Source organism: Crocuta crocuta, unplaced genomic scaffold, assembly GCF_008692635.1.
Source record: "Crocuta crocuta isolate KB4526 unplaced genomic scaffold, BGI_CrCroc_1.0 scaffold45, whole genome shotgun sequence".
NCBI lineage: Eukaryota > Metazoa > Chordata > Mammalia > Carnivora > Hyaenidae > Crocuta > Crocuta crocuta.
Window position 1 is genome coordinate 1,295,478 of NW_027530544.1, and position 24,388 is coordinate 1,319,865.

Below are 24,388 nucleotides of genomic sequence, written 5' to 3' on the forward strand. Positions count from 1 at the left end.
AAGGTACCCTTACATCTCAAAGTAAATGAAGCCCCAAGCTTATCTTTAAGCGCTGAAGAGCCTGTATGGGAAACAGAATGTGACCAGGAATAAAATTTTCTATCTTTCCTTGAGATTCTTGTTTTGCACTTTTGACGTGTTTGATAAATTCACACTAGAGGTCTTGACCCATACTAACCTATAAATGTAAGTACAAGGCTATCTGGATCATGACATACCAAATCTTTCCGGACTTGGGAGTGCCTGGATTCCATGTACATGAAAATGGACAAGCTGTATTTTTTATTATATATGTTTTAAGTTTTGCTAGACTATGAGAAGCTCCAATGCATTCATGATAATACTCCATTGTTTGTGGCATATAAATTAGTGCTATCCTTTGGCAAACAACTGGAAAAATGAAGCAGAAGTCTCAAATAACCACTCATTAACCTAGTAACTCATGTTATAGGTATTCACTTTTAACAAAATAATCATCATTTATATGCATATTCATATACATTGTATATGTACACACATACCCATAAAATATCTATTACCATAATATAAAAACTGAAAATATAAGCAGCCTAATGTCGAAAAGTAGAAAAATATTTACTGAATATTACTATTATGTAAATTTCTCCCATGTGTATATTATGTAGAAATGTGTGGAGACGTAAAGACTGGACTGGACTTAGCTGCTGTACTAGCCAAGTAAGAGGTGTATAGTAAGGCCTTGAACAACATGGGGTGGCAGTAAGGATGGCAGAGATGGTAGAGGTAAAGAAATACTAAGAGAATAGTATCAAAGACTAATACTATTAAAGAGATGTGGGGTGGGAAGCAGATGCAGCTATAAGGGAGACGGAGGTTTCCAGACTCTGACTTGACATAAAAAAAGTTACAAGCAACAGCTCATTCTAGTGGAAAGATGAAGAGTTTGGTTTTGAACATCATCATCATAACAATACCATATATTTACTCCTACAATGCTTTACTATTTGCTATGTAGTTTTATATACATTAAAACTGTTCATTTGATCCTCTAGGAAGCCTATAAAACACAGGCAGAGAAGGCATTTTATTTCCATTATCCAAAGGAAGAATAGAAAGCTCAGATATCAAAGGTCAACACACCAGTGATGAACTGGAACTACAGGTCACATTCCTTGATTCCAAGTCCCATGCTCTTTCCACTGCACAAGCTTACTTCTAGAGAATTAAAACCATGGGACCCATACTAGCACTACAAACTCAGGAGAGTATAATCTGAAAAGAGAAAAACAATAAGTTAAGGAAAGCTTTAGACTGATTCATGGATAATAAATCCATGTGTGCTGTTGGGGAGAGAGGAATGTTTTGATTTGTGCGTATGTGGGCAGGGGGTAGTGGAGTAATACCTGTAGTAGACTGTTAGTTGCCTACCTTATCCAATACCCACTCTCTTCTTCCTTACTAACAGAGCTTTGAGCAATGGGCGTGGCTGAAAAATTACAATTCCTAGACTCCTTAGCAGATAGGAGTGGCCAGAGATACCTCTGGAAGTTGCTGAGTCAGCCTTTTTGCCCTTAGCCTTCTCTCCTATATTTTGCCTGAAAAACAGACATATTTTTGAGACATAAGAGAGAGGCCCAGGGAGTGCCTGGCTGGCTCAGTTGGTAGAACATGCAACTTTTGATCTCAGGGGCATGAGTTCAAGCCCTACGTTGGACATAAAGATTACTTCATTTTTTTTTTAATTTGAAATTTTAAAAAAGAAAGACCCATGAAATTGCAAACCCAGCTAAAAGAATACAAAAAATGTCCATCTCTGTGCCACTGAACCAATACCAGCAATATTCTACCTCCTGGGCCCTTTAGCGTATAAAAATGAACTCTTATGGTCAAAACTGCTACTGATTCATAACTGGTTTAACACCTTGCCTTCTGAGGCTATTGTTTTCAAGGACAACCATATTCTCTCTATAAATTACTCTGTGACTTCCACTGAATGAATCATGGCTGGTCTGACCCTATAATAGCATTCTTTCGTTTCTACAGTTGTGAAATAGTCAAGCTTTGAACACTTTGCTTCTAGAACTTTAAAGAGTAGAAAAAAAGAGAAGCACCAGAGCTTTTGGGGTAGGGATTTATTTATTCTGCTTATTTTAATCAGAGGCAATAGATCAGGCTTTGAATGCTCCCAAAAGAGTTGTCATATTTGGGTAAGATATATCTTGCCATCCATACACAAATAAATACATGCTCATTAGTAACACATGAATAGTGTTTTGACACAATAGCTTCAAAGAAATATTTTTTCCTCTAACATAATGTCTTTTAAAAAAGTATTTAATGATCTGATCTAAAAATCCCAGACATCCCAGAAGTTATTTACTAGGAGATCCTAAAAAGCAAAATTTGCTGAGAAAGCACGTAGCCCAGTGATTAAAATACATTAAATGCTCAAACATTTGCTAAATGAATAAAAAGTGCTATAAAGTGTGTGCACAACAGAGCAGTAGGATGCTCACTATAACAAGAAATTAGCATTTTTACAGAACCTCAGGCCAGCAATGAAATAAAACAACCAGCTGGTCATGAAATAAAAGTAATCTGGCTTCTGATAGTTTAATCAACAATGAACTGGGCCATTAAATTAACAAATTTAAGTGTTACAATTTTCTTTAAAAAAGAATGCAATCTACATTGTATTAATTAAATAGCCTAAGGATGCTCTCAGTTGCTCCAAGGCAGGAATATTTGCAAAGAGCTATAAAAATTCTGAAGCAACCTTGACAACCTTTAAAGGATAAGTGTATTTAGGTCTAACTTGGAGCATTAAGCAATTTCTAATGAGATGACTTAGAAACTAGATGTTGCACAATAGTCTTTTCTCTTTCTAAATGCAGTATGTTATTCAGACAATTGATTACAGCTTTGGTTTCAACTAATTCTTTGGAAGTAGTGAAACATGATCAAAAAGCAAATTGCCTTTTTCTCAGCAATTTTTCTTTAATTAATGCAAACTATAAGATACTTTCTCTGAATTTGTTAGCAATCTGCCTTCAGTCAATTAATACACGGCTTGGATTTATATCCAAGATTTAGAATTCAAGAATAAGGAAAATTTACCAAGTTTCCAGAATTCCCTCCTAATATTGATAGAACATAACAAAGACAAAGATCCTAAAACTAAAATTAATTCATCTCTCATGTCAGGCATAATTTTAATAGAAATGTTAATAATTATAAAATTTTAATTAAATTTTATTAAAACACATATTTAAAACTTTCAGAAAGTGAGAGGAGAGTAAGTCAGAAACTGCATCCTTGCATGGTGAGCTAAATTATTTCTAAACATATACATGTAAGCCTATGATGGTTTCATTGATCTGACAACTACAAGAAATCTTTTTTTTTTTTAAATGTTTTATTTATTTCTAGGAGAGAGAGAGAGACAGCGTGAGCAGGGGAGGATCAGAGAGAGAGGGAGTCACAGACTGAAACAGGCTCCAGGCTCTGAGCTGGCAGTCAGCACAGAGCCCGACGCGGGGCTCGAACCCACGAACCGCGAGATCATGACCCAAGCGAAAGTCGGACGCTTAACCGACTAAGCCACCCAGGCGCCCCTGACAACTACAAGAAATTTTTAAACTTCTGAATGGTAGATATTGGGTAAAAAATAATGAACATTTGGATCACATCATGGAATTATGTAATTACTACTTAACAAAATGACTGTTTGTATTAAAGACCAAATGGTAAAACTTACAACAAAGATAATTTTTCATTTTATAGTCACTATTTTAAAATGTCAATACAGGGGTTGTGTCTGGGTGGCTCAGTCGGTTAAGCATCTGACTCTTGATTTTAGCTCAGGTCGTGATCTCACAGTTTCAGTTCATGGGTTCAAGCCCTGTGTAGGATCCTGCACTGGCAGCATGGAGACTGCTTGGGATTCTCTCTCTCCCTTCCTCTCTCTTTCTCTCTCTGCCACTCCCCACTCACAAACTTGCCCTCTGGCCCTCTCTCATAATAAATAAACTTTAAAAAAAATGTCAATACAGGGCACCTGGGTGGCTCAGTCAATTAAACATCCGATTCCTGATCTCAGCTTAGGTCTTAATCTCAGGGTTGTGAATTCAAGCCCCGCACTGGGCTCCATACTGGGTGTGGAGCCTGCTTAAGGAAAAAAAAAAAAAAGGCAATACAAACCAAGAACATTCTCCTGAAAGTTAACAAAATGTTTAATTAAAATGAATAGTCATGAAACCTTTGGATTTCAAGGTCTAGCAGGTGTTGCCACTGAAGAAACCATAAATAGAAGTATTGAGGCTCTTATGACATGATCCTTCCAATACCAATGCTGGGTGTGGTAGCGAACCCCAAGTAGTTTCAGGCTGGGAACAGGAGGCAGTTACATGCTGGACACTTCCCATCCACATCTTCCCATCCTCTTACACTTGTATCTTTTGCCCAGCAAGGCCAGAAAATCCATTTAGGGCCAGAAAATGGCTCATAAATAAGACTTCTAAGTTCAAAAGTTATACTGTTCCTAAACTTAAAGGAAAAGCAAATTTATGTTTTAAGTGAAGTTAAGACTAGGAAAAATAGTGGGGTGCCTGGGTGGCTTAGTCGGTTAAGCGTCCGACTTTCGCTTAGGTCATGATCTCGCGGTTAGTGGGTTCGGGCCCCACGTCGGGCTCTGTGCTGACTGCCAGCTCAGAGCCTGGAGCCTGTTTCAGTCTGTGACTCCCTCTCTCTCTGACCCTCCCCTGCTCACGCTGTCTCTCTCTCTCTCCTAGAAATAAAAAAAATAAAAAAAAAAAAAAGACTAGGAAAAATAGAAACAATACCAGAAAGTCTCAAAGACTAAGGTTCTTTAAAATCCTCCAAAACTATCTTCAAAATTTCTACCAAAATGTTTCCATCTAGCTCTTCAGATTCCGCTAAGTAAATTTTCCCTATTTCAAAATAAAATGGGTATTTATGTAACTACTCATAGAAAATATTCAACAACAGAGTCTTAAAAAGATATTTGCTCACCCATATTCATAACAACACTATTCATAATAGCCCAAAGGTGGAAGCAAACCAAACATCCATCACATGGTGGATATCATTCAGCCTTAAAAAGGAAGGAAATCCTGTCACATGTCATGGATAAACCTTGAACATATGCTAAGTGAAAAGAGTTGGTCACAAAAAAAGACATCTACCGTATTATTCCATCTACATGAGGTACCTAAAAATGTTCAAATTCATAGGTACAAAGTAGAATAGCAGTTATCAGGGCCTGAGGGGAGGGAGGAAAGAGGAGTTGTTTACTGGGTACAGAGTTTCAGATTTGCAAGATGAAAAAAGTTCTAGAGATCTGTTTCACAACAATGTGAATATACTTAACACTGAGTTGTACTCTTTCATAATAATGGTTAAGATAAAAAATTTCATGTTGTTTTTAACCATAGTTTAAAAATTCAACAGTATAGTTTATCTGACATTTGTCCTTATCAAATATAAAGTATTTTAGCTACACATGAATTACATATATGCTCTACTATGGAAATTGTTCTACTTTTTAAGACTACAGAAGCTTCTGCTTTTCTTTAAGCTCCCCTGCCTCCTTTCGCCATTTTCTCTTTTAAAAATGAGGGGCAAAAAATGACTGAGAGAGTATGGCATTTTCAACTGAGGAAAAGTAAATCCAGTCATGTGAAAGTGTCAGCTCTATAAGAACTCAAGTCCCTGAAACTCTGGAATAAGATACTTCCTTGGGAATGTCAACCTTAAAACTGCCTGTTATTTTACCAGCAAAATGAGCTTGTTTAGGAATAGCAGAGGAATTACAATTCAGCATCAGCAAATAGACTTTAGGAGGAAATTGGGAAGGGTTGTTTTGAACAAAAGTTCATTGGAGAAGAAAAAGAGTTGGAGGTTGTGGTGGTTTCTCATTGGCTACAAGTGGTAGCGCATTGTTAGAGGGGCTGGGTCAGATCTTCCTTCTTTAAAAAGCAGGAAATAAATTCCCCTGTGAAGTGTCCTCCCTTATCAAGATTTAATTCTTATCTACCTTCTTACAGCTGCAAGGAGTAGTATGTGCAGGAGAGAGAGCCCCCTTAAGAGCTTCCCAACTCCATTTTAAATGTTTTCTTTACTCCTTTCAGGAAGGACTGGAAGAAGAGTTACTAAGAATACATTCTTCTCTTCATCACGGCATAAACCTGGCTACAATTAAAACAAGAGCCAAGGCAAAGAACATAATAACCTCAGTCTGAAAGGCAGAATCAGATTCAGAGAAGTACAACTTTTAATTTCCTGAAAAGTTTCAAACAATGCATAATCCTATAACATCTCACACTTAGTATTTAAACTGATTCTTAACAGTAAGTAGTTTCATGTTTGTTTGCTTGTGTTTTAAGAATTTATTTTAGGGGCGCCTGGGTGGCTCAGTCGGCTAAGTGGCTGAGTTCGGCTCAGGTCACGTGATCTCATGGTTCGTGGGTTCGAGCCCCGCATGGGCTCTGTGCTGGCAGGTCTAGCTCAGAGCCTGGAGCCTGTTTCAGATTCTCTATCTTCCTCTCTCTCTGCCCCTTCCCTACTCACGCTCTCTCTCTCTCTCTCAGAAATAAATAAAAAACATTAAAAAAAAGAATTTATTTTAGAGTAGTTTTAGGCTTACAATGAAATTGAAAAAAGGTACAGATTTCGCATATATCCCCTTCCCACATATGCATAGCCCCCCCCATTATCAACATCATTCGCCAGAATGGTACATGTGGTTTTTTGTTTGTTTGTTTTGTTTTTTACCAAGATAAACCTCAATTGACATATCATAATCACCCAAAGTCCACAGTTTCTCTTAGGTTTCAGTCTTAGTGTTGTATATTCTACAGGTTTGGACCAAATGTAATGACCATTAATATAATATCAATAGAATATCCATCATTATAAAGTCATACAAAGTATTTTCATTGTCCTAAGAATCTCGTGCTTTGCGTATTCATCTAATGTTTGTTTTCTTCTTTTTAAAAGGAAACAAATCATCTTTACTAAATAATAAAATATTATGAATTTTAAACTATAATAGCAGTAATATAGTTCTTTTGCATTTTAAGGTCTCCTTTATTTTCAAATAAGGATTCCAATGTATTTGATTATCAATATGATCATGCTTTGTCTTTAGTAACTTTCAAGCTATTACTTCAAAAAAAAAAATCACATCCTTGTAGGCAAGACAGTTACTTTTATATCCCTAGAACTTAACACAATGTTTGGCATAAACTGATAATAAATAAATGTTTTCTGAATTCACATCTCAGTTGTATATAAAATATTACAACTAACCACTTGTTTTCTCTACTTCTACATAATGAACTATTGAACATAATGAGAAACATGCTCAAAACAAAGAGATCAGTTCCATAAGTTCATGTTCACCTCCAATGGGTGCCTTTTCTGCTCCCAACTCATTAGTTATCCCTAGTCGATTCCTAATCCCTTGCCCCTACAGCACCAATTCTAAAGCTTCTTCACTTTCAAATCCCCAGTACCTTTCTCCACTTCCTCACTCTTTGTGGTGCCTTGCTCTATTATTCTTAGAAAACTGAAACCCATGATTTCCCTCTTCTTTACTTCAACATTTTTGATTCACCCTGCTCTCGTCTGGTTTCAAAGGACACAACCTGCATTCTCTGCTACCAATTCTACTCTAGTAGAACCAGTCTGTCTCCTCACCTTCCTCCCTGCCCTCTGCCCCTACGTCTCAGGCTTTTCTCTACTCACTTCTACTACCAGCCTCACCTGCCAGACTCGGCCTCTTCCATTCATTTCTATATTCAAACTATACCAAACTTTCAAATTAGTCTAAGAAGTACAGACCAATCCAATTTACATTAGTTCTTTCTTCTTTCAGCCTCAAAGCACTTAAGATGTATAGTATTTACTTCCCAACTAATTGCTTCCTGCCTTGTGGATATGTCTTATACTACAATTCTATCTGCATCTTTTCCCAAACTATATTTACAAGTCATTTTAAGGCAAGGACTGTCTTCTAACCTACTGTATTAAACAGTCTTCTGTTTATAATATATAGTCAAATACTTTCTGATAAGGGGGCAGTAATAAGTTTGCTTAAAAATTAACTTTCCTATGACTCTCACAATTCATCATTATATAGAACACACTGACCCTTTCACACGCATGTATTTAATGTCTGTACTTGTTTTTTACACTTTGTTCATATAACCCTTATGTAATTTAAAGCAAAGCCTTTACTTCCAGTAGGATTTTGCCTATTTAGCTTACTTTGGGTTTTTTAAGTGTTTATTTATTTTGAGACAGAGAGAGAGAGAGTGCCTGTGTGCATGTGAGTGAGAGAGGGGCAGAGAGAGGGAAAGAGAATCCTAAGCAGGCTGTGCCCTGTCACCAACCATGGGATCTCACCAATCATGAGATCATCACTGAAGCTGAAATCAAGAGTCTGATGATTAACTAACTGAGCCAACCAGGCACCCTTATTTAACTTACTTTGTCATGGTATGAACAGTCACCCCAAAGTGGAGTTTCCAGGGAGGATGACAGTTTAAAATGAGGTTGAAAGTTCCACAGATAGGATTCTGAGAATCTAATACAAAAATATAAAGTCACCTGCAAAATGGGTGTGCATGCTGCGTTTTCCGGGGAGTGGATCCATATTTTCATTAGATTTTTTTTCCTTCCTTATTACTTCAAGATTAAAAATCACAAGTGTCCTTACCACAATGAGATATCACTTCACACCTGTCAGAATGGCTAAAATTAACACCTCACGAAACAACAGATGTTGGCAAGGATGTGGAGAAAGCGGAACATTTTTGCACTGATGGTGGGAATGCAAACTGGTGCAGCCACTCTGGAAAACAATATGGAGATTCCTCAAAAAGTTAAAAATAGAACTGCTCTATGACCCACCAATTAGTTATCCAAAGGATGAAAAAAATGCTGATTTGAAGGGGCACATGCACCCCAAGGTTTATAGCAGTGCTATCAACAATAGCCAAACTGGGGCACCTGGGTGGCTCAGTCGGTTAAGCATCCGACTTTGGCTCAGGTCATGATCTCACAGTTCCTGGGTGTCAGCCCCAGGTTGGGCTCTGCGCTGACAGCTAGCTCAGAGCCTGGAGCCTGCTTCGGATTCTGTATCTCCCTCTCTCTCTGACCCTCCCCTGCTCATGCTGCCTCTCTCTCTCAGAAATGAATAAAACATTAAAAAAATTTTTTTAAACAAAAACAAAACAAAACAAACCAATAGCCAAATTATGGAAAAAGCCCAAATGTCCCTCAACTGACAATCAGATAAAGAAGATGTGGTATATATAATGGAATAGTACTTGGTGATCAAAATGAATGAAATCTTGCCATTTGCAACATGTGGATGGAACTAGAATGTATTATGCTAAGTGAAATAAGTCAATCAGAGAAAGATAAATCTGTGATTTCACTCATATGGAGGGAGAATTTAAGAAACAAAACAGGTGAACATAGGGGAAGGGAAGGAAAAATAAGATAAAAACATAGAGGGAGGCAAACCATAAGAGACTGTTAAATTCAGAAAACAAACTGAGGGTTGATGGAGGGGAGGTGGGTGATAGGGAGATGGGCTAAATGGGTGATAAACATTAAGGAGAGCACTTGTTGGGATGAGCACTGGGTGTTACACGTAAGTGATGAATCACTAAATTTTACTCCTGAAGCCCATACTACACTGTATGTTAACTGACTTGAATTTAAATTAAAAAAAAAAAAACTATACTGAAATTAAAAAAGAAAACAATAAAATAAAGATAAAGCTAATATCAACACTAATCAACAAACAAAAAAGAATCACAAGTTTCCTCAAAACATTAAATACGAAGGGGCGCCTGGGTGGCTCAGTTGGTTAAGCATTTGACTTTGGCTCAGGTCATGATCTCATAGTTTGTGAGTTCAAGCCCTGCGTTGGCCTCTGTGCTGACAGCTCAGAGCCTGGAGCCTGCTACAGATTCCGTGTGTGTGTGTGTGTGTGTGTGTGTGTGTGTGTGTGTGTGTGTCTGCCCCCTCCCCATAGGCGCTGTCTCTCTCTCTTTTTCTCTGTCTCAAAAAGAAATAAACACTTAAAAAATAGTAAATATGGAATTATCTTAGGACCTAGCGATTTCGATTTTAGATATACAATCAAGAAAACTGAAAAGATGTTCACACAAAACATGTATATGAATGTTCACAGCAGCATTATTCATAATAAATAAAAAGTGCAAACAACCCAAATGATAAATGGACAAACAATATGTGGTATTACATACCATGGAATATCACTCAGCCATAAAAAATAATGAAGTATTGATACGTGCTACAATACAGATGAAGTTTAAACATATATTGCAATGTGAAAGAAGCCAGACACTAAAAGCCCCACGTTGCATGATTCCATTTATATGGATCATCGGAGTAGGCACATATCCACAGAGACAGAATAGACTAATGACTGCCAGGGGCTGGGAAGAGAGTGTAACTGAGGGCAACTACTAATGGATACCAGGGTTCTTGGTGTGATGAAAATGTTCTGGAATTATGGTAGTAATGGCTGCACAACTTTGTGAACATACTAAAAACCACTTAATTGTATACTTTAAAAGGGTGAATTTATGGTAAGTGAATACTATATCTAAAAAAAAAAAGCCTCCTCTTACCCAGCTGTATGCTTGATTATCTTCTGCATCATCTCTCCATACCTAAACTCTATGCATATACACATTGCTCCCAGTCACCTCCTTTTCTTCAGGTTCCTAATTTACATGTAGTTTCTCAGGCTGAAAAATTCCAGAGATCTAGTTTCTTTTCTCTCAGTTTCAACACCCAACAGTCACCAATGCCAGGCCTTTTTATTACTAATAAAAATGGTTACCACTCTTGAACATGTAATTCCTGCCAGACACTATGCTAGATGAAACCACAATTATCTTAAATTTTTACAATAATCATGCATTTTACAGAGGACAAAACTGAGGCTTCAAAGGTAAGTACCTGTCCTTTAGTCTTTCTCCCTCCCATCTGTCCTCCACTCTTTAGGCAGAGTGATCCTCCTAAAACCAAATCTGATCAAGTTACCCCCTTAACTAAAGCTCTTTAAAGGTCTCCTACCGTCATAATGTCTAGACTCCTTAACATGGCACAAGGTGCCCTCCATAATTCCTCTTCTCTCAACACTTTTAATACCAGCTTCTTTCAGCTCCTGGACCATGCCATGCTCTTTCTCCTCCTGCCTCTGGACTTGGCAGAGTTCCCTTAATCATTCACTCAACAGACATGTATGAGGTACCCACTATGTGCCTGGCATTGTACTTGCTGCTCAGGCACATGTGGTGGAAAAAACAGATATAGGTCCTGCCCCCACGGTACTTAACATCAAGTGAAGGAAACAATACTAAACAAATAACTACAGGTTGTAACAAGTAAAATGAAGATGCAGGATGGTGTATTATAGAACATTTGGGGTTAGAAATCAGGGAAAAACGACAGTGATCGTTTTAGATCGGTTGGTCTGGTAAGAACTCAGGTGGTGACACACTCCAAAACCTGAAGATTAAGAAGCCAACTATATGAAAAGTAGACAACAGGAGGGGGCAGTGAGTGACAACAGATACTCCTGGGGACATCAGCAGTGCCCAGACCAAGGATTTTTGTGGTCCATAGTTGAGAGTTTGGATTTTATTGTAAGTGCATTGGAATTCACTTAAGAATTTTATGTAAGAGAGTATCACTTTTTTTGTTGAATGGAGAAGGGACTAGAGAGGCACAAGATAAAAAACAGGTCACATGGCCTGAAGATATAGGAGGGGTGTAGATGAGAAATGTGGATGATTTAGACAAGGGTCTGATAGTGAAGGAGGAAAAAAGCAGACAAAGTAGATGCAGAACTGACCTGACTTGCAAAGTCATCCACTGAAAGTGATGAAGAGAGGATGCACAGAGTTGGGGGAACTGTCAGTGGAGGAAGTAAGCTTAACACAGAAACAGAACCAGAGGATCTGAGGCCCATGCTGACTGAATATTCAAGAAGTCGATCATTTTCATTTTATTTATTTTTCTTTCATAGTTTATTGTCAAGTTGGTTTCCATATAACACCCAGTGCTCATCCCAACAAGTGCCCTCCTCCATGCCCATCAGATCATTTTCATCTTAGAGTGTCATCAATTTACCCAGGACTTTTTCCAGCAAAATTAAGCCATGTAAGTGCAGGTGCAAAGAGGACAAAAGGTTGGGTGCATCCAGAGTATGAATTTTGCCAGAGGAATAAAAAGGGAGGGAGGGACAAGAGAACAGCGCATCTTCAAGGAAGAGATCATGATAAAGTAGAGCATGCATTCTGAACTGGAGAAGGGGGTACAGACGGACAGAAAATGGAAGGATCAATGGATGGGGGGTATAGATGAAGTTCAAGAATTATATCGTTGGCGTACATAACGGAGTTTATAAAACTGTGGTCAGACTAGGAAGAAGTTATAATCGTTTCTTCTGCTTTCTGCTTGGATTGGTGATTTTCCCCTCTAGGCAAAACATGACTATTTAATCTCCAACTACACCCATCTTGTGTTTTTCTGCTGTCTTCCCACAACCCCCAGCACTATCACCTGAGTTTGTCATATCTCATCCAATCTTAAAGGCCCATCTGCAACTACTCCTTCCTTGAAGCATTTCTACACAGATCTTTCCTCTTGAGAACAACCCTTGCCCAATCTGTACTGCTGGTAGTATTCATGTTACCAGATATTAGTCAATCTCTTCCGTTGTAGGCCCCTTTACTCATCTGGAAAAAAGGCATTATTATAAGCAATCAAAAAGTCTGGATCCAGTGGCAGTACCCAGAACAGTACCAGGCACAGAACTAAGAGAGACCTCAGGCACATGGGTCACCCAACTTCACTGGTTATCTAAGGCATTTTTCCACCGAAGTTGAGCAAAATCTCATAATCTCTGTTCATAAAAGTCCTAGATACTTCCATTTACCTCAAGAGTTGGCTCCATTTATACAAATGTAATTTTAATCCATTCAAACCACCCTCGTGGGTGAATCAGCACTGGCAGGCTGTGGGGATTCAGGGCCTGTACGATGACTGGAAATCCGGATGCCCCAACTTGAGAAATGCCACGTTCACTAAAGATAATAATTTTCCTCACAGTTTAATGCAGGGCCAGAAAGACCTGAAATAAGAGCTAAATCAAACGGCCACACGAGAGGCAGCAAGAGTCAGCTGGCACAGAGGTGTACTCATGCTCTTTGACTTCGGCGTGGCGCCTACCTTTCACCTCTCCTGCTCCAGCTGCTGGGGCCGTGTCAGTGGTCGCCCGCGAGCTTGTTGCCATGGCTAGCTCCGCCCCAACCCCAAAGCTGAGTGGAATAGGTTCAAAGGAGGGCCAAGACCCGGGCCCTGGGATCGCACTACAAGAAGGAGTCGCCGTAGCTGATGCACGTCTCTTCCCGGAAGCACCACTTACGGAGCTGTCACGTGACGGGCGCTGGGCGGGGCCACGCAGGTTTGTTTTGATTCCCTTGTTGTTGAAATATAAGCACGTGGCCTGGCTGTAGCGCCCAGACTTTACTTAACCTCCTTTCGTTGTAGTCTTTTCTCGGCTTAGTTTCTGCTCCTTCTATTGTTTTAGTCTGGTCCTTCCTATCTGCCTTGGCGCTTTCCTCCTACAGTACTGGAGTTTTAGGGGATGGTTTGCAGTTTTGTGGGGCTCGGGGCAGTGGAATGTGACTCTGCCTCCGGTTACTCTGGCCGCGCTCACCAGCTTTGGGCACCAGGAGATCTCACGCCTCTCTTCCACCTCTCTTGCCCTTCTGGCAGCAACTTGACTCCATCTGGTTTTTGTGGCAGCTGGGGAATACGAACCTCAGGCAACTGTCCTTTAATTGCGTTCTCCGTGACTCATGTCCCGACCCACACAAGCCAAATCGCTTGACCTAGGGTTTCAAGGATACTAACCGACAGCTGCCAGGCTTCTGGATTTGAATAATGAAATAAACAATCTGTTGCTTGATCAAGAGATCAACAATCCCCACCCTTCTCACTTTTCTTGTGGTCAAAATTATAATAACTGGAGATGGATCTAAGTGATTAGCGACAGAAGTCTAGTTTTAACCTATCTTTATTGCTAGTCTATTACTGACAACGGGTAGAAAGATATCTTTTTTTAAAAACATATGAATGGAACTAATTTATAATCTCTGAGTAAAACAAAAAGCTGGTAAAACTAGGCAGTACTTTATATAAAAAAATAAACAAGTGACGTTCATGCGTTAAATCCAACGGCTCAATCTTATTCTATTTCCCCTTTCATTTCTGAAGTCAGAAACCCAACAAAAATAACAACCCCAATATAGAAGCGAGCATTAGCTTAAGTGACCAGGTCACCGGGTTGTTTATTGAGCACGTGATGTAAACTTCGGCGCTTCCTCCAGCAATCCCAGGTTCCTTGCTCAACCTCCTCTTAACACAGCCTCTCCGGGAGCTTCCTTTTTCCCGGGCTCAGCCGCGCCCCTCCCGCCTTTTCAGTTCCTCCCNGGAGGCCGAGGGCTACCACAGCAGATTCGGCCTCCGCCTCCTGCTGCCGCAACCGCGCGGGGCTGGTCGGCAGCCACCCGGGCCGCGCTGGGCAGGGGCCCCCGCGGGCCGCGCGTTGTCATGGGTGCGGGCTGGAGCACCGAGGAGGAGCGGCAGCCACTGCTGGGGCCCGGACTCGGGCCTGCGCCGGGGACTGTCTGGAGAAGCCGGGAGGCGGCGGCGGCGGGGCTGCCCCCGGCGATCCCGGGTCCCGGGCGGGTGTACGGGCGCCGCTGGCTGGTGCTGCTGCTCTTCTCGCTGCTGGGGTTCGCGCAGGGCCTGGTCTGGAACACCTGGGGCCCCATCCAGAACTCGGCGCGCCAGGCCTACGGCTTCTCCAGCTGGGACATCGCGCTGCTCGTGCTGTGGGGGCCCATCGGCTTCCTGCCCTGCTTCGCGTTCATGTGGCTCCTGGACAAGAGAGGTGAGGGGATCCGGGCTGCGCCCGACCGGCGTGGTCGCTCCTAGGGGAGCCAGAGCCTGCCAGCCGCCGCCCTCGGCTTCGTCTTAGGGGGTATGTGAGGTGACCGAGTGTTGCTGGTATCCCATTCCCGGCTAGGAACCCTCCGTTCCCAAAGCGACAAATATGGGAAGGCTCCTTTGCTTTCCGTATTTATGTTTACATCAAGGCCCATTATGCAACAGCGGAGACTAAGCGATCTCTAAATGTTCACGTTTTTGCAGTGTGGACATCAGAGCATCCTCGTGCACGTGCCGTATATGTTTTTTACACCTGGCAAAAATGATGACTTGACTTCAGCGAGATTGGGAGATGTTGAGTTTCATAGGTCAGAAAATAGACCGATGATGCCCAGGTATAAGGAAGTATTGAGTTAACTTTGCATAATAGATGACTCCAGCCCAGGGCTGTTGGAAAACTCCGGTCCGATGTTTTGATTTCTCTAAAATGGTGAATGGCAGGTTTAAAGTGTGTGTTTGTGGGGCGCCTGGGTGGCTTAGTCGGTTAAGCGTCCGACTTTCGACTTTCGCTTAGGTCATGATCTCGCGGTTCGTGGGTTCGAGCCCCGCGTCGGGCTCTGTGCTGACTGCCAGCTCAGAGCCTGGAGCCTCTTCGGTCTGTGCCTCCCTCTCTCTCTGACCCTCCCCTGCTCACGCTGTCTCTCTCTCCTAGAAATAAATAAAAAAAAAACACATAAAAAATTAAAAAAAAATAAAGTGTGTGTTTGTGTCTAGGTTGTTGTGTCAGTTGAGATTTATGACTCTCGGATAAAGTGTGGCAAATGAATGAAGAGTCTCTGAGAAATACTCTGAACGGACATCTCACTTTACCTCTTGCCATGTGATTCTGTGGGGAGAAAAGAGAGATCATAGGACTGAATTATATACCACACAGGTGTGGGTAAATGATTCTTGATCAGTGTAATGTAACTGATGGAAAAGAAGGACAGTTTTAGGCATAGACGTATGCCAGTACAAGAGAAACAGCTTGATATGCTCTGTGTTTAGTTGGAGCGTTAATTGTAAGAAGACCATTGACCAACTGGGGCACTTTAGAAGTTGTGTGACAAGAATAATACAAGATGTATATATCATAACCTGTAAGATTGAGGGAACTGGGTGTGTCACGCTTCAAAAAGAAACCTGAGACAGATATAAAATATGTGAAGATCAAGTGAAAGAGGAATTTGACTTACTCTGCTTAGGTCTAGAAGGAAGAACAAAACCAAGTGAAGTTACAAAAGGATGTAACTCAAAGCAATAAAGGAAGAACCTTCTAAGAACAAAAGGTGTCCAGCTCTGGAAGGTGTATCTTGATTGGCCTAGAACTTCCAGATAGAGTAGGTACGTTTGCAGAGGACAGATGTACTAGATGTTCAGGAAAGGTTTCTTGTAATGAATGGAGATTTTCTTTGTTTGGATTTATTTGTTTGCTTTTTTTTTTTAATTTTTTTTAATGTTTTATTTATTTCTAGGAGAGAGACAGACAGCGTGAGCAGGGGAGGGTCAGAGAGAGAGGGAGTCACAGACTGAAACAGGCTCCAGGCTCCGAGCCGGCAGTCAGCACAGAGCCCGACGCGGGGCTCGAACCCACGAACCGCGAGATCATGACCTAAGCGAAAGTCGGTCGCTCAACCGACTAAGCCACCAGGCGCCCCTATTTGTTTGCTTTTAAACTGACTGTATTTGTATCCACCAGTTTTTCCACCAACATTTTTTATTTTTCCTTTTCCAGTATTCGGTGTAGGGTTCCAATTACATTTAGTTATGATTTCTCATTAATCTCCTCCAATCTGTGACAATTTCTGTCATTCCTTACGAGGTTGGCTAAATTTAGGAGAAAATGTTATTTTGTTGTTTCTTCTTATTTATCTTTATATCGGGAGCATTTTCCAATATTATTTTCTAAATTTAACCAACCTTGTTTTTATGGTGGAAGAATGTTCATCTTTACTTTTTTAAAAATAATAATTGTATGAACTATCTGTGGCTGGATAAATTAGAGACTACCTGTTCATTTTATAAAATAAGCTACTTTAGGAATTCTTTTAGTAGTTCCTGTAACTACATGGGGAATTCAGATGTATATTTGCTGTTGGTTGAAGCTTTAAAACATAAATTTAAAAATTTTCTTTTAGGAAGTGGTTTTCCTTTTCAATAAGAGAAAGCTGCTATACTTTCATATATTGGCTGTCCTGCCGCAGATGTCCTATCTACATACAGAAGAAAGTAAGTTCCTGGCATCCTGGGGTCCTAAAACATCTTGCTCCATAAAGGGTAGATAGTTGTCTGGCCTTCCTGCTGTTGTGGGTCCCCACCAGCTTAGCATAGAAGACTGATTATCTTCCTAAAATGGGTTTTATACCCTCTTGCTGCTTTCCATCTTTCACAAAGAGGCAAAAAAGGACAGCTAGTAAGATAATAGGAGAGCCAAGAGCAAGTGTTCCCTAGAAGCCAAGTGAAGAAAGTTTTAAGAGGGAGATAGTACCTACATGTGTGCTGGGAGATAGCCTTCACAGAGCCTACATTCTAATGAGGAGGTCTAGGCAACAAACAAACATAAAATTAAATATTTACTATGTCAGATGGTGATAATTGCTCTGGAGAAAAATAAAGTAGGGCAAAGAGAAAGAGAGGAGGTCATGGTTGAAGAGTGGAATGCTTGTAATTGAGATGATGTCATGGATGCAGTGATAGTAAAGATAAGGTCAGAGTATAAGCAAGAAAACAGAATACTGTAGGGTAGAGGACATGGTCACGGAATAAGAAGCCAGGGGACTGAGAGGCCAGTATATTGAAATGATCATCTAGTGGATACCAGAATCACCAGATTTATGAAAAAGTAGTGTTACAAGAAAGAAGAATGAACTGAGAATTTGCAAATGGTGAGGGTGAATGCCTTGGAGACAGGGGTGCGGTGGTCTACAGAGGACTGCAGCAAGGCGTTTTGAGTGTTAGAATAGCAGGGGTGCCTGGGTGGCTCAGTTAAGCGTCCTACTTCGACTCAGGTCGTGATCTCATGGTTCGTGAGTTTGAGCCCTATATCGGGCTCTGTATTCACAGCGCGGAGCCTGCTTCAGATCCTCTGTCTCCTTGTCTCTCTTCTCCTTGCTCTTAAAAATAAATAAACATTAAAATTTTTAAAAAATAAATAAGTAATATTATTAAAGGAAAGACTATTCTGGCCATGATAGAGTAATAGGAACTGGATTTATCCTTCTATTTTAAACAACTACAAACAAAAAATAAATGTGTATGAAACAGAGTTTTCAGACATTGGACAAAAGGCAGGGCAGGACAGTGATCGTTATGGATGTTTCAGTTTATTGCCTGGAGAGCATTGCCAGGTAGCAGTGCAGAGATGGGGAGTCCAGACAGCCCTGCAGTTTTCCTAAGTTGAGGAGACAGTTGAGAATTCCAGGAGGCCAGCTTAGCTAGAATTTTTAGGGTGGAGTACCAGAGAGGAAAAAGCTTTATGGAAAGCTCTAGATCTACAGGGAATTCCTCTTGAGTCTTCAGTTGATAACTGATCAGTAGATACATGTGAGGAAACTACCAAACACCGGAAAAAGGACCAGGAAAAAGAACAGGCAGAGGCTCCTGGGTGGCTCAGTCGGTTACACGTAAGACTTCAGCCCAGGTCATGATCCTGCGATTCGTGGGTTTGAGCCCCTTGTGGGCTCTGTGCTGAACCTTGGAGCCTGAAGCCTGTTTCAGAGTCTGTGTTTCCCCCTCTCTCTCTCTGCCCCTCCCCTGCTTGCACTCTGTCTCTCAAAAATAAAAAAACAAATATTAAAAAAAAAAGAAAGAACAGGCAGAACAATTCCCTGAAGGCTGGGAATAATTCACATTCCCAACAGTTAGAAAGGAAAAACCTTGAAATATATAGGAGATTGGGTTGAATACTCAGAGGGGGGTTGTTTCAATAGTAAAGACAAAAGAATCCTAAGCTAAAGAATGCTTTTGTTTCACCTAATAAAGCTTAAAAGTATGTCTTGGAGGCACATATGGGAGGCTCAGTTGGTTAAGCAACGGACTCTTGGTTTCTGCTCAGGTCATGATCTCCTAGTTAGTTCAAGCCCCACATCAGCCTACATAGTTGGCAGCGCAGAGCCTGCTTGGGATTCTCTCTCTTTCCCTCTCTCTCTGCCCCTTCCCGCTCATACTGTCTCTATCTCTCTCAAAATAAATAAATAAACTTTACAAAAATAATGTTCCTTGGAAAGGTCAAAAGTAACTTGGCTGTATCTCACCACATTGTTCACAAATATTTAAAGGAGTGAAAGAAAAACCACAGAAGGCAAAAAACGTCATCCAACAAGGTAAAAATTCAGAATTCCTGACATCAAAATAAAAATTTACCAAGCATGCAAAGAAGCAGGAAAATACCACCCATAAAGAAGAGAGAGAAAAAAAAGTGAATAGAAACAGATCCCAAAATGGTACAGATGACAGAATTGGTAGACAGGAATGTCAGATACTTCAAATAATCTACATATGTTCAAGAAGGTAGAAGAAAGCATGAACATGTTAAGGAGAGACACAGGAAATACAATGCCAACATCAAATTTCTATAGATGAAAATGCAGTCTGTGTCTGAGACAAGAAAAAAAAAGACGTAATTTTAATAACAGATTAGACACTTCAAAAGAAAAGATTAGTGAACTTGACAGCAATAAATACTATGCAAAATGGAAAAGAAGGGGGCAAAAAAAGACTAAAAAGAAATGAACAGAAACCCCACCAACATCAGTTAGTTGCGGGACAGTTTTAAGTGACCTAATATACATGCAGTTAAGGTTCCAGAAGGAGAAGAGTAAAGTAAGGGGAGAGGGCATAGAGTGAGATGAGACAGGGCCAAAAAAATTGAAGAAATAATGGCAGAAAAATTCCCTGTCTATAAATCCACAACTCTAAGAAATACAAGAATCCTAGCAGAAGAAACATGAAGAAAACTACACTGAGGCTCATCACAATCATGTTGCTTAAAACCAGAGATAATCTTAAAAGCATCAAGAAAAGAGACTTCAGAGCTTTAGGGAGGAGAGGGTAACAGTGACCTGGAAGTGCTGGAGAAGCAGTGCCATGGGGAGAGGGGTTTTGGTGGGAGTAAGAAGGTGAAGAGAACATTTGGAGAAGGGCTTGAGAATGTAGGAATCCCACTGATTCATGGATTCAGAGTGTGCCAAAAGGTTTCAGGAGTTGGGGACACTACAGAGATGAGGTCAGATTAGGGGATATATGAAGCCGTATTTGTATAGTGATGACCTGTGAATCTTAGATCTCTCCTGACTGACGTAAACAGGAAAAACAGGCACAATGTGATTATTCCTGATGGTCTCCAGAGCAGATTGGAGTGGCAAGGCTGTGGCTGTTGGGGATAGGGAGACTGGAGGTCTTACCAAGAACAAGTAGAGCTGGTCTTCACTCCAGCTGTTGGAAGTGGGGAGCCTGGGAAGAATAGTCCTACCAGATAAACTTTATGGCTATAATTAATTTCCCTTGCATCCACCAATGGTGTGTATGTGTGTGTGTGTGTGTGTGTGTGTGTGTGTGTGTCTGTCTGTCTGTCTGTCTGTCTGTTTTCCAATCAACTTTGTATCCTGATTTTTTAGGTGCTTGTTGTGGAGATGCCATTCCTATACTAAATATGGTCCCAGAGAAACAAGTTATTTCATCTATGGGAAGGAGGCTTCCTGCAGTGTCTGTGTGCCATATTTGGATAGAATTTATTTTTATTTTCAATCATGTTTGGTGTTCTGAAATTGTTCTAATACCTCTCATCAGATGGTTTTTGGCACTCACATCCTAATACTGTAATCACTTGGGATCTATTTATTTGTGTAAAAGTACTAGATATAAGCTATTTTCCTAGGGTCCTCATACCTCTCCTTCCCAAAGTCAGTTGATATGTTTTTTGATTACATGAAATTATGGAGTTCTGCTTTGTCAAGATTCGAATGCAATAAAGAAAGCATTGTATTCAGAACTGAGCATCATCTGGGGGTGAATTAAGTAATACTTGGCAACAATTAAAAATAAGCAAGAAAGCCACACGTGGCACCTGTGAGAATGCTTTAATACTCTTTTCATAATTTCTTTGTTCTGAAATGTATATATTTAGCTGTTATATTATTTATTTGATAAAAACTCTTGAGTAGAAAAGTGTGCCAACCTTCAGCAACAATAATAGGAAACCTGGTTATTTGGACTATATGGCCATAAACAATGCCTCACTGCTTAATTGGTAGCTGCTTACCTTAGTTACAAACCAAATACTTAGAAAAAAATAAGTATCATTTACAAGGTAAGTCTTACAGTCCCAAATCTGTAAAATTTTATTCAGTACCTCATAGGATACCCCAGCTAACCTTATAAGAGCAACATTTTGCAAGTTTAGCATGTTTATGACCATGAATGTACTTTTTATTAATTATACTCTGTTTCCTGTGGCTATAATGTGTGTTTAAAATATGCATTCTCTTAATGGAAACAGTAAATGAACAGTGTATATGCATTACTTCTTACTGAGAAGCATAATTTTCTATGTAATTCTTCTGCCAAATTGTATTAATTATATTCAACTCATGTAAGAATATCATAAAGCTAACTCAGTTCATATCACACATTATCCTCAATGTAGCATGTGTGTGCCTGATGCAGTTCTTGAGTTTATTTTCCTTGCTATGTTTAATCTGCATAATTATAGTTTTGTTGACTTTCAATTTCCTTGGTTAAGAAACAAAATTCAACTGAGTAAATTTAAAGATACTTATTGGCTTTATTCAGTGATTCATGAATTAGGCAGGATCTCATCTAGTATATAGAAAGGAGCTCCAAGGAGCTGTACAAAATAAAAGACTTCCTTAGGCAGAATGGAGCAGGAACAAGGAAGCTGGATTGGTTGTGGCAATTATTTTTATGGGTCATTATTTTTTACGTGGCATTATTTTATGTGGTCATTATTTTTAGGGGACAATAGGGGTCTGTCTGTCAGGCAGATTACCTCACTAGTGTTGATGGACTCGATTAGGGGTCCATTTCTGATAGAACCAAAACTAATGAAGTCCAGTTAGTTTGGTGACATGAGGCTTAGCACGAGCAGCTCTATTTTTGGCCTGTTGTCTGTTTTTAACACCTTAAAGCAGAAAAGCAAAATACTTAACCATCTCCTATCTGTCAAAAAAAGAAATCCAGATAAAAGAAAATTTTGCACTAAAAAATTTGCGTTAATTCTATTCACTATGAAATGGCTTCAAGGAAGTGTTGAGTTTAGGAGAAATTGGAAGAAATGTCGCCCTTTTTCCCACATGCTCGGTATGAGCCACCTGTGTGATGCAGCTGCCACAAAGAGCAAGGTGATATTAGTTTAGTCATCACAGAAGCGCAGCATTCCAACCGTAGGAATTTGTAGTCCCATTATATTATTCTGCCATAGCTAGAAGATATGTGTCTATTTTTGGTTATCTTAGTTTAATGTTTTTGTAATCTGTTTTACCTTGTTATAATTTAATGCACATTGTTAAAATAATTTATTGTATTTGGGATAGAAAGGGAAAAGCTATCTGATTAATATTATAAAGTTCTAAGCCTTGCTTTTTTTTTAAAACTGTATCATTCTATAAATTGAAAGCCATCTGATAAGTCAAGAAAAATTGGGGTGCTTGGGTGGCTCAGTTGGTTAAGCATCCAACTTCGGCTCAGGTCCTGATCTCATAATTCATGGTTCGAGCCCCACATCAGGCTCTGTGCTGACAGCTCAGAGCCTGGAGCCTGCTTTGGATTCTGTCTCTCTCTCTCTCTCAAAAATAAATAAATATTAAATTTTTTTTCAAAAGAAAAAGACCGTTGTTATATTCATTATCAAAGTATTCTAAAGGGCCACCTCATATAACAAGTATTAGCTTGTCTTGATTATAAGATAAAATACGTAATTAGCTAGTTGTCATTTTTCAAGAAAATTAAAAGGAGTGGTCTATCACCTTAAAAACTTTATAGGAGCAGGTTAGAATTTTTGCAACTTGCATTTGAAAATTGGAAATTTTATGTTGGACTTATAAAACTAAAATGCCTACTCCTTTAAAATTATTTTATATATTTTTAGTGTCCTTTGTGAATAAAACATTGTAGCCATTCATTTTGAAAAACTAGAGCTAATGGAACTTCTTCCTTGATGTGATTATTTAAGTTTTTTTAAATAATTTTTTAAATATTTTATTTATTTTTGAGAGAGAGAGAGAGACAGCATGAGGAGGGGAGGGTCAGAGAGAGGGAGACACAGAATCCAAAGCATCCTCCAGGCTCTGAGCTAGCTGTCGGCACAGAGCCTGATGCGGGGCTTGAACGCACGAACCATGAGATCATGACCTGAGCTGAAGTCAGACACCTAACCGACTGAGCCACTCGGTCAAGTTTTCTAGTAAAGTCAGAATCGTTTCACTTTCAGTGTGTAGAGTTTTTTCCCCATGTGTAGAGTTTTAGCAAAAAGCTATAATATTAGAATATGCTATCGCTGTGACTGAGTAAAAATATCTTTGCTTTTAACATTGGACTTATGTGAAAAGGATTTAAAAAATAACCCAGATGTTTTTGTTTCCTCTTAGGTCTTCGGGTAACTGTGCTTCTGACATCCTTCCTTATGGTTTTGGGAACTGGTCTAAGATGCGTACCTGTATCAGACTTACTGCTTAAAAGAAGGTAAATCCTATAAATAACTTCAAATTTTTCCCCACACTTTTCTCTTTTGTTAGGAGTATATATGTTTGGTTATAAGCTTTTAGTAAACAGCTCTAGTTTTAGGAGGATCAGTAGAAGGTCATATTTATATTAGCATTTATTTTTCCCCCTACATGATGATTAATTCAATAAACATTTATTAGTTGTCATATGGAAGACGACTATACTAGTTTTTCTGTAAATAAAAAAAGAGAACAAGTTAATCTTCATGCTATCCAGGAGCTGTAGTAACCACAGGAAAATAATAGTATAACGTAAAAAGAATAAACTAGTTAATGCAGTAGAAGAAGAATAAAACTGTCCTGAGAGACTGAGAGGAGTTTTGGCTGAGGGTGTCAAAAAGAGTTTGAGGGGTACCTGAGTAGTTCAATAGGTTAAGTGTCTCTTTAAAAAAAATTTTTTTTCAATGTTTATTTTGAGAGAGAGAGAGAGACAGACAGAGCATGAACTGGGGAGGGTCAGAGAGAGACACACACACAGAATCTGAAGCAGACTCCAGGCTCTGAGCTGTCAGCACAGAGCCCAGCTTGGGGCTCAAACTTGTGAACCATGAGATCATGACCTGAGCCAAGGTTGGACGCTTAACTGATTAATCCACCCAGGTGCC

General features: G+C 39.8%; 2 protein-coding genes across 4 annotated transcripts in view; one reads left to right on the forward strand and one right to left on the reverse strand.

Moving 5' to 3' along the window:
* HSPBAP1 (HSPB1 associated protein 1) overlaps window positions 1–13,451 on the reverse strand; it is a 60,387-nt gene extending 46,936 nt beyond the window's left edge. The window contains exons 1-2 of one of the 3 annotated variants that reach the window (XM_077767736.1): window positions 13,282–13,451; window positions 1,120–1,251 (exon numbers count right to left, since the gene is read on the reverse strand). Coding sequence is in view for 1 of the 3 variants with exons in the window: in XM_077767735.1 (XP_077623861.1) it covers window positions 13,282–13,345 (64 nt within the window). In the remaining 2 variants the exon portion in view is untranslated. Of the gene's footprint in view, window positions 1–1,119; window positions 1,252–12,988 lie in introns of all 3 variants that reach the window. The other 2 variants (XM_077767735.1, XM_077767737.1) reach the window with 2 other exon arrangements.
* A 1,099-nt stretch (window positions 13,452–14,550) lies between these two features.
* Window positions 14,551–24,388, forward strand: part of SLC49A4 (solute carrier family 49 member 4) — a 75,295-nt gene continuing 65,457 nt past the window's right edge. The window contains exons 1-2 of the mRNA XM_077767612.1: window positions 14,551–15,010; window positions 23,649–23,742. Of these exons, the coding sequence (XP_077623738.1) occupies window positions 14,668–15,010; window positions 23,649–23,742 (437 nt within the window). The 5' untranslated portion in view covers window positions 14,551–14,667. The remainder of the gene's footprint in view (window positions 15,011–23,648; window positions 23,743–24,388) is intronic.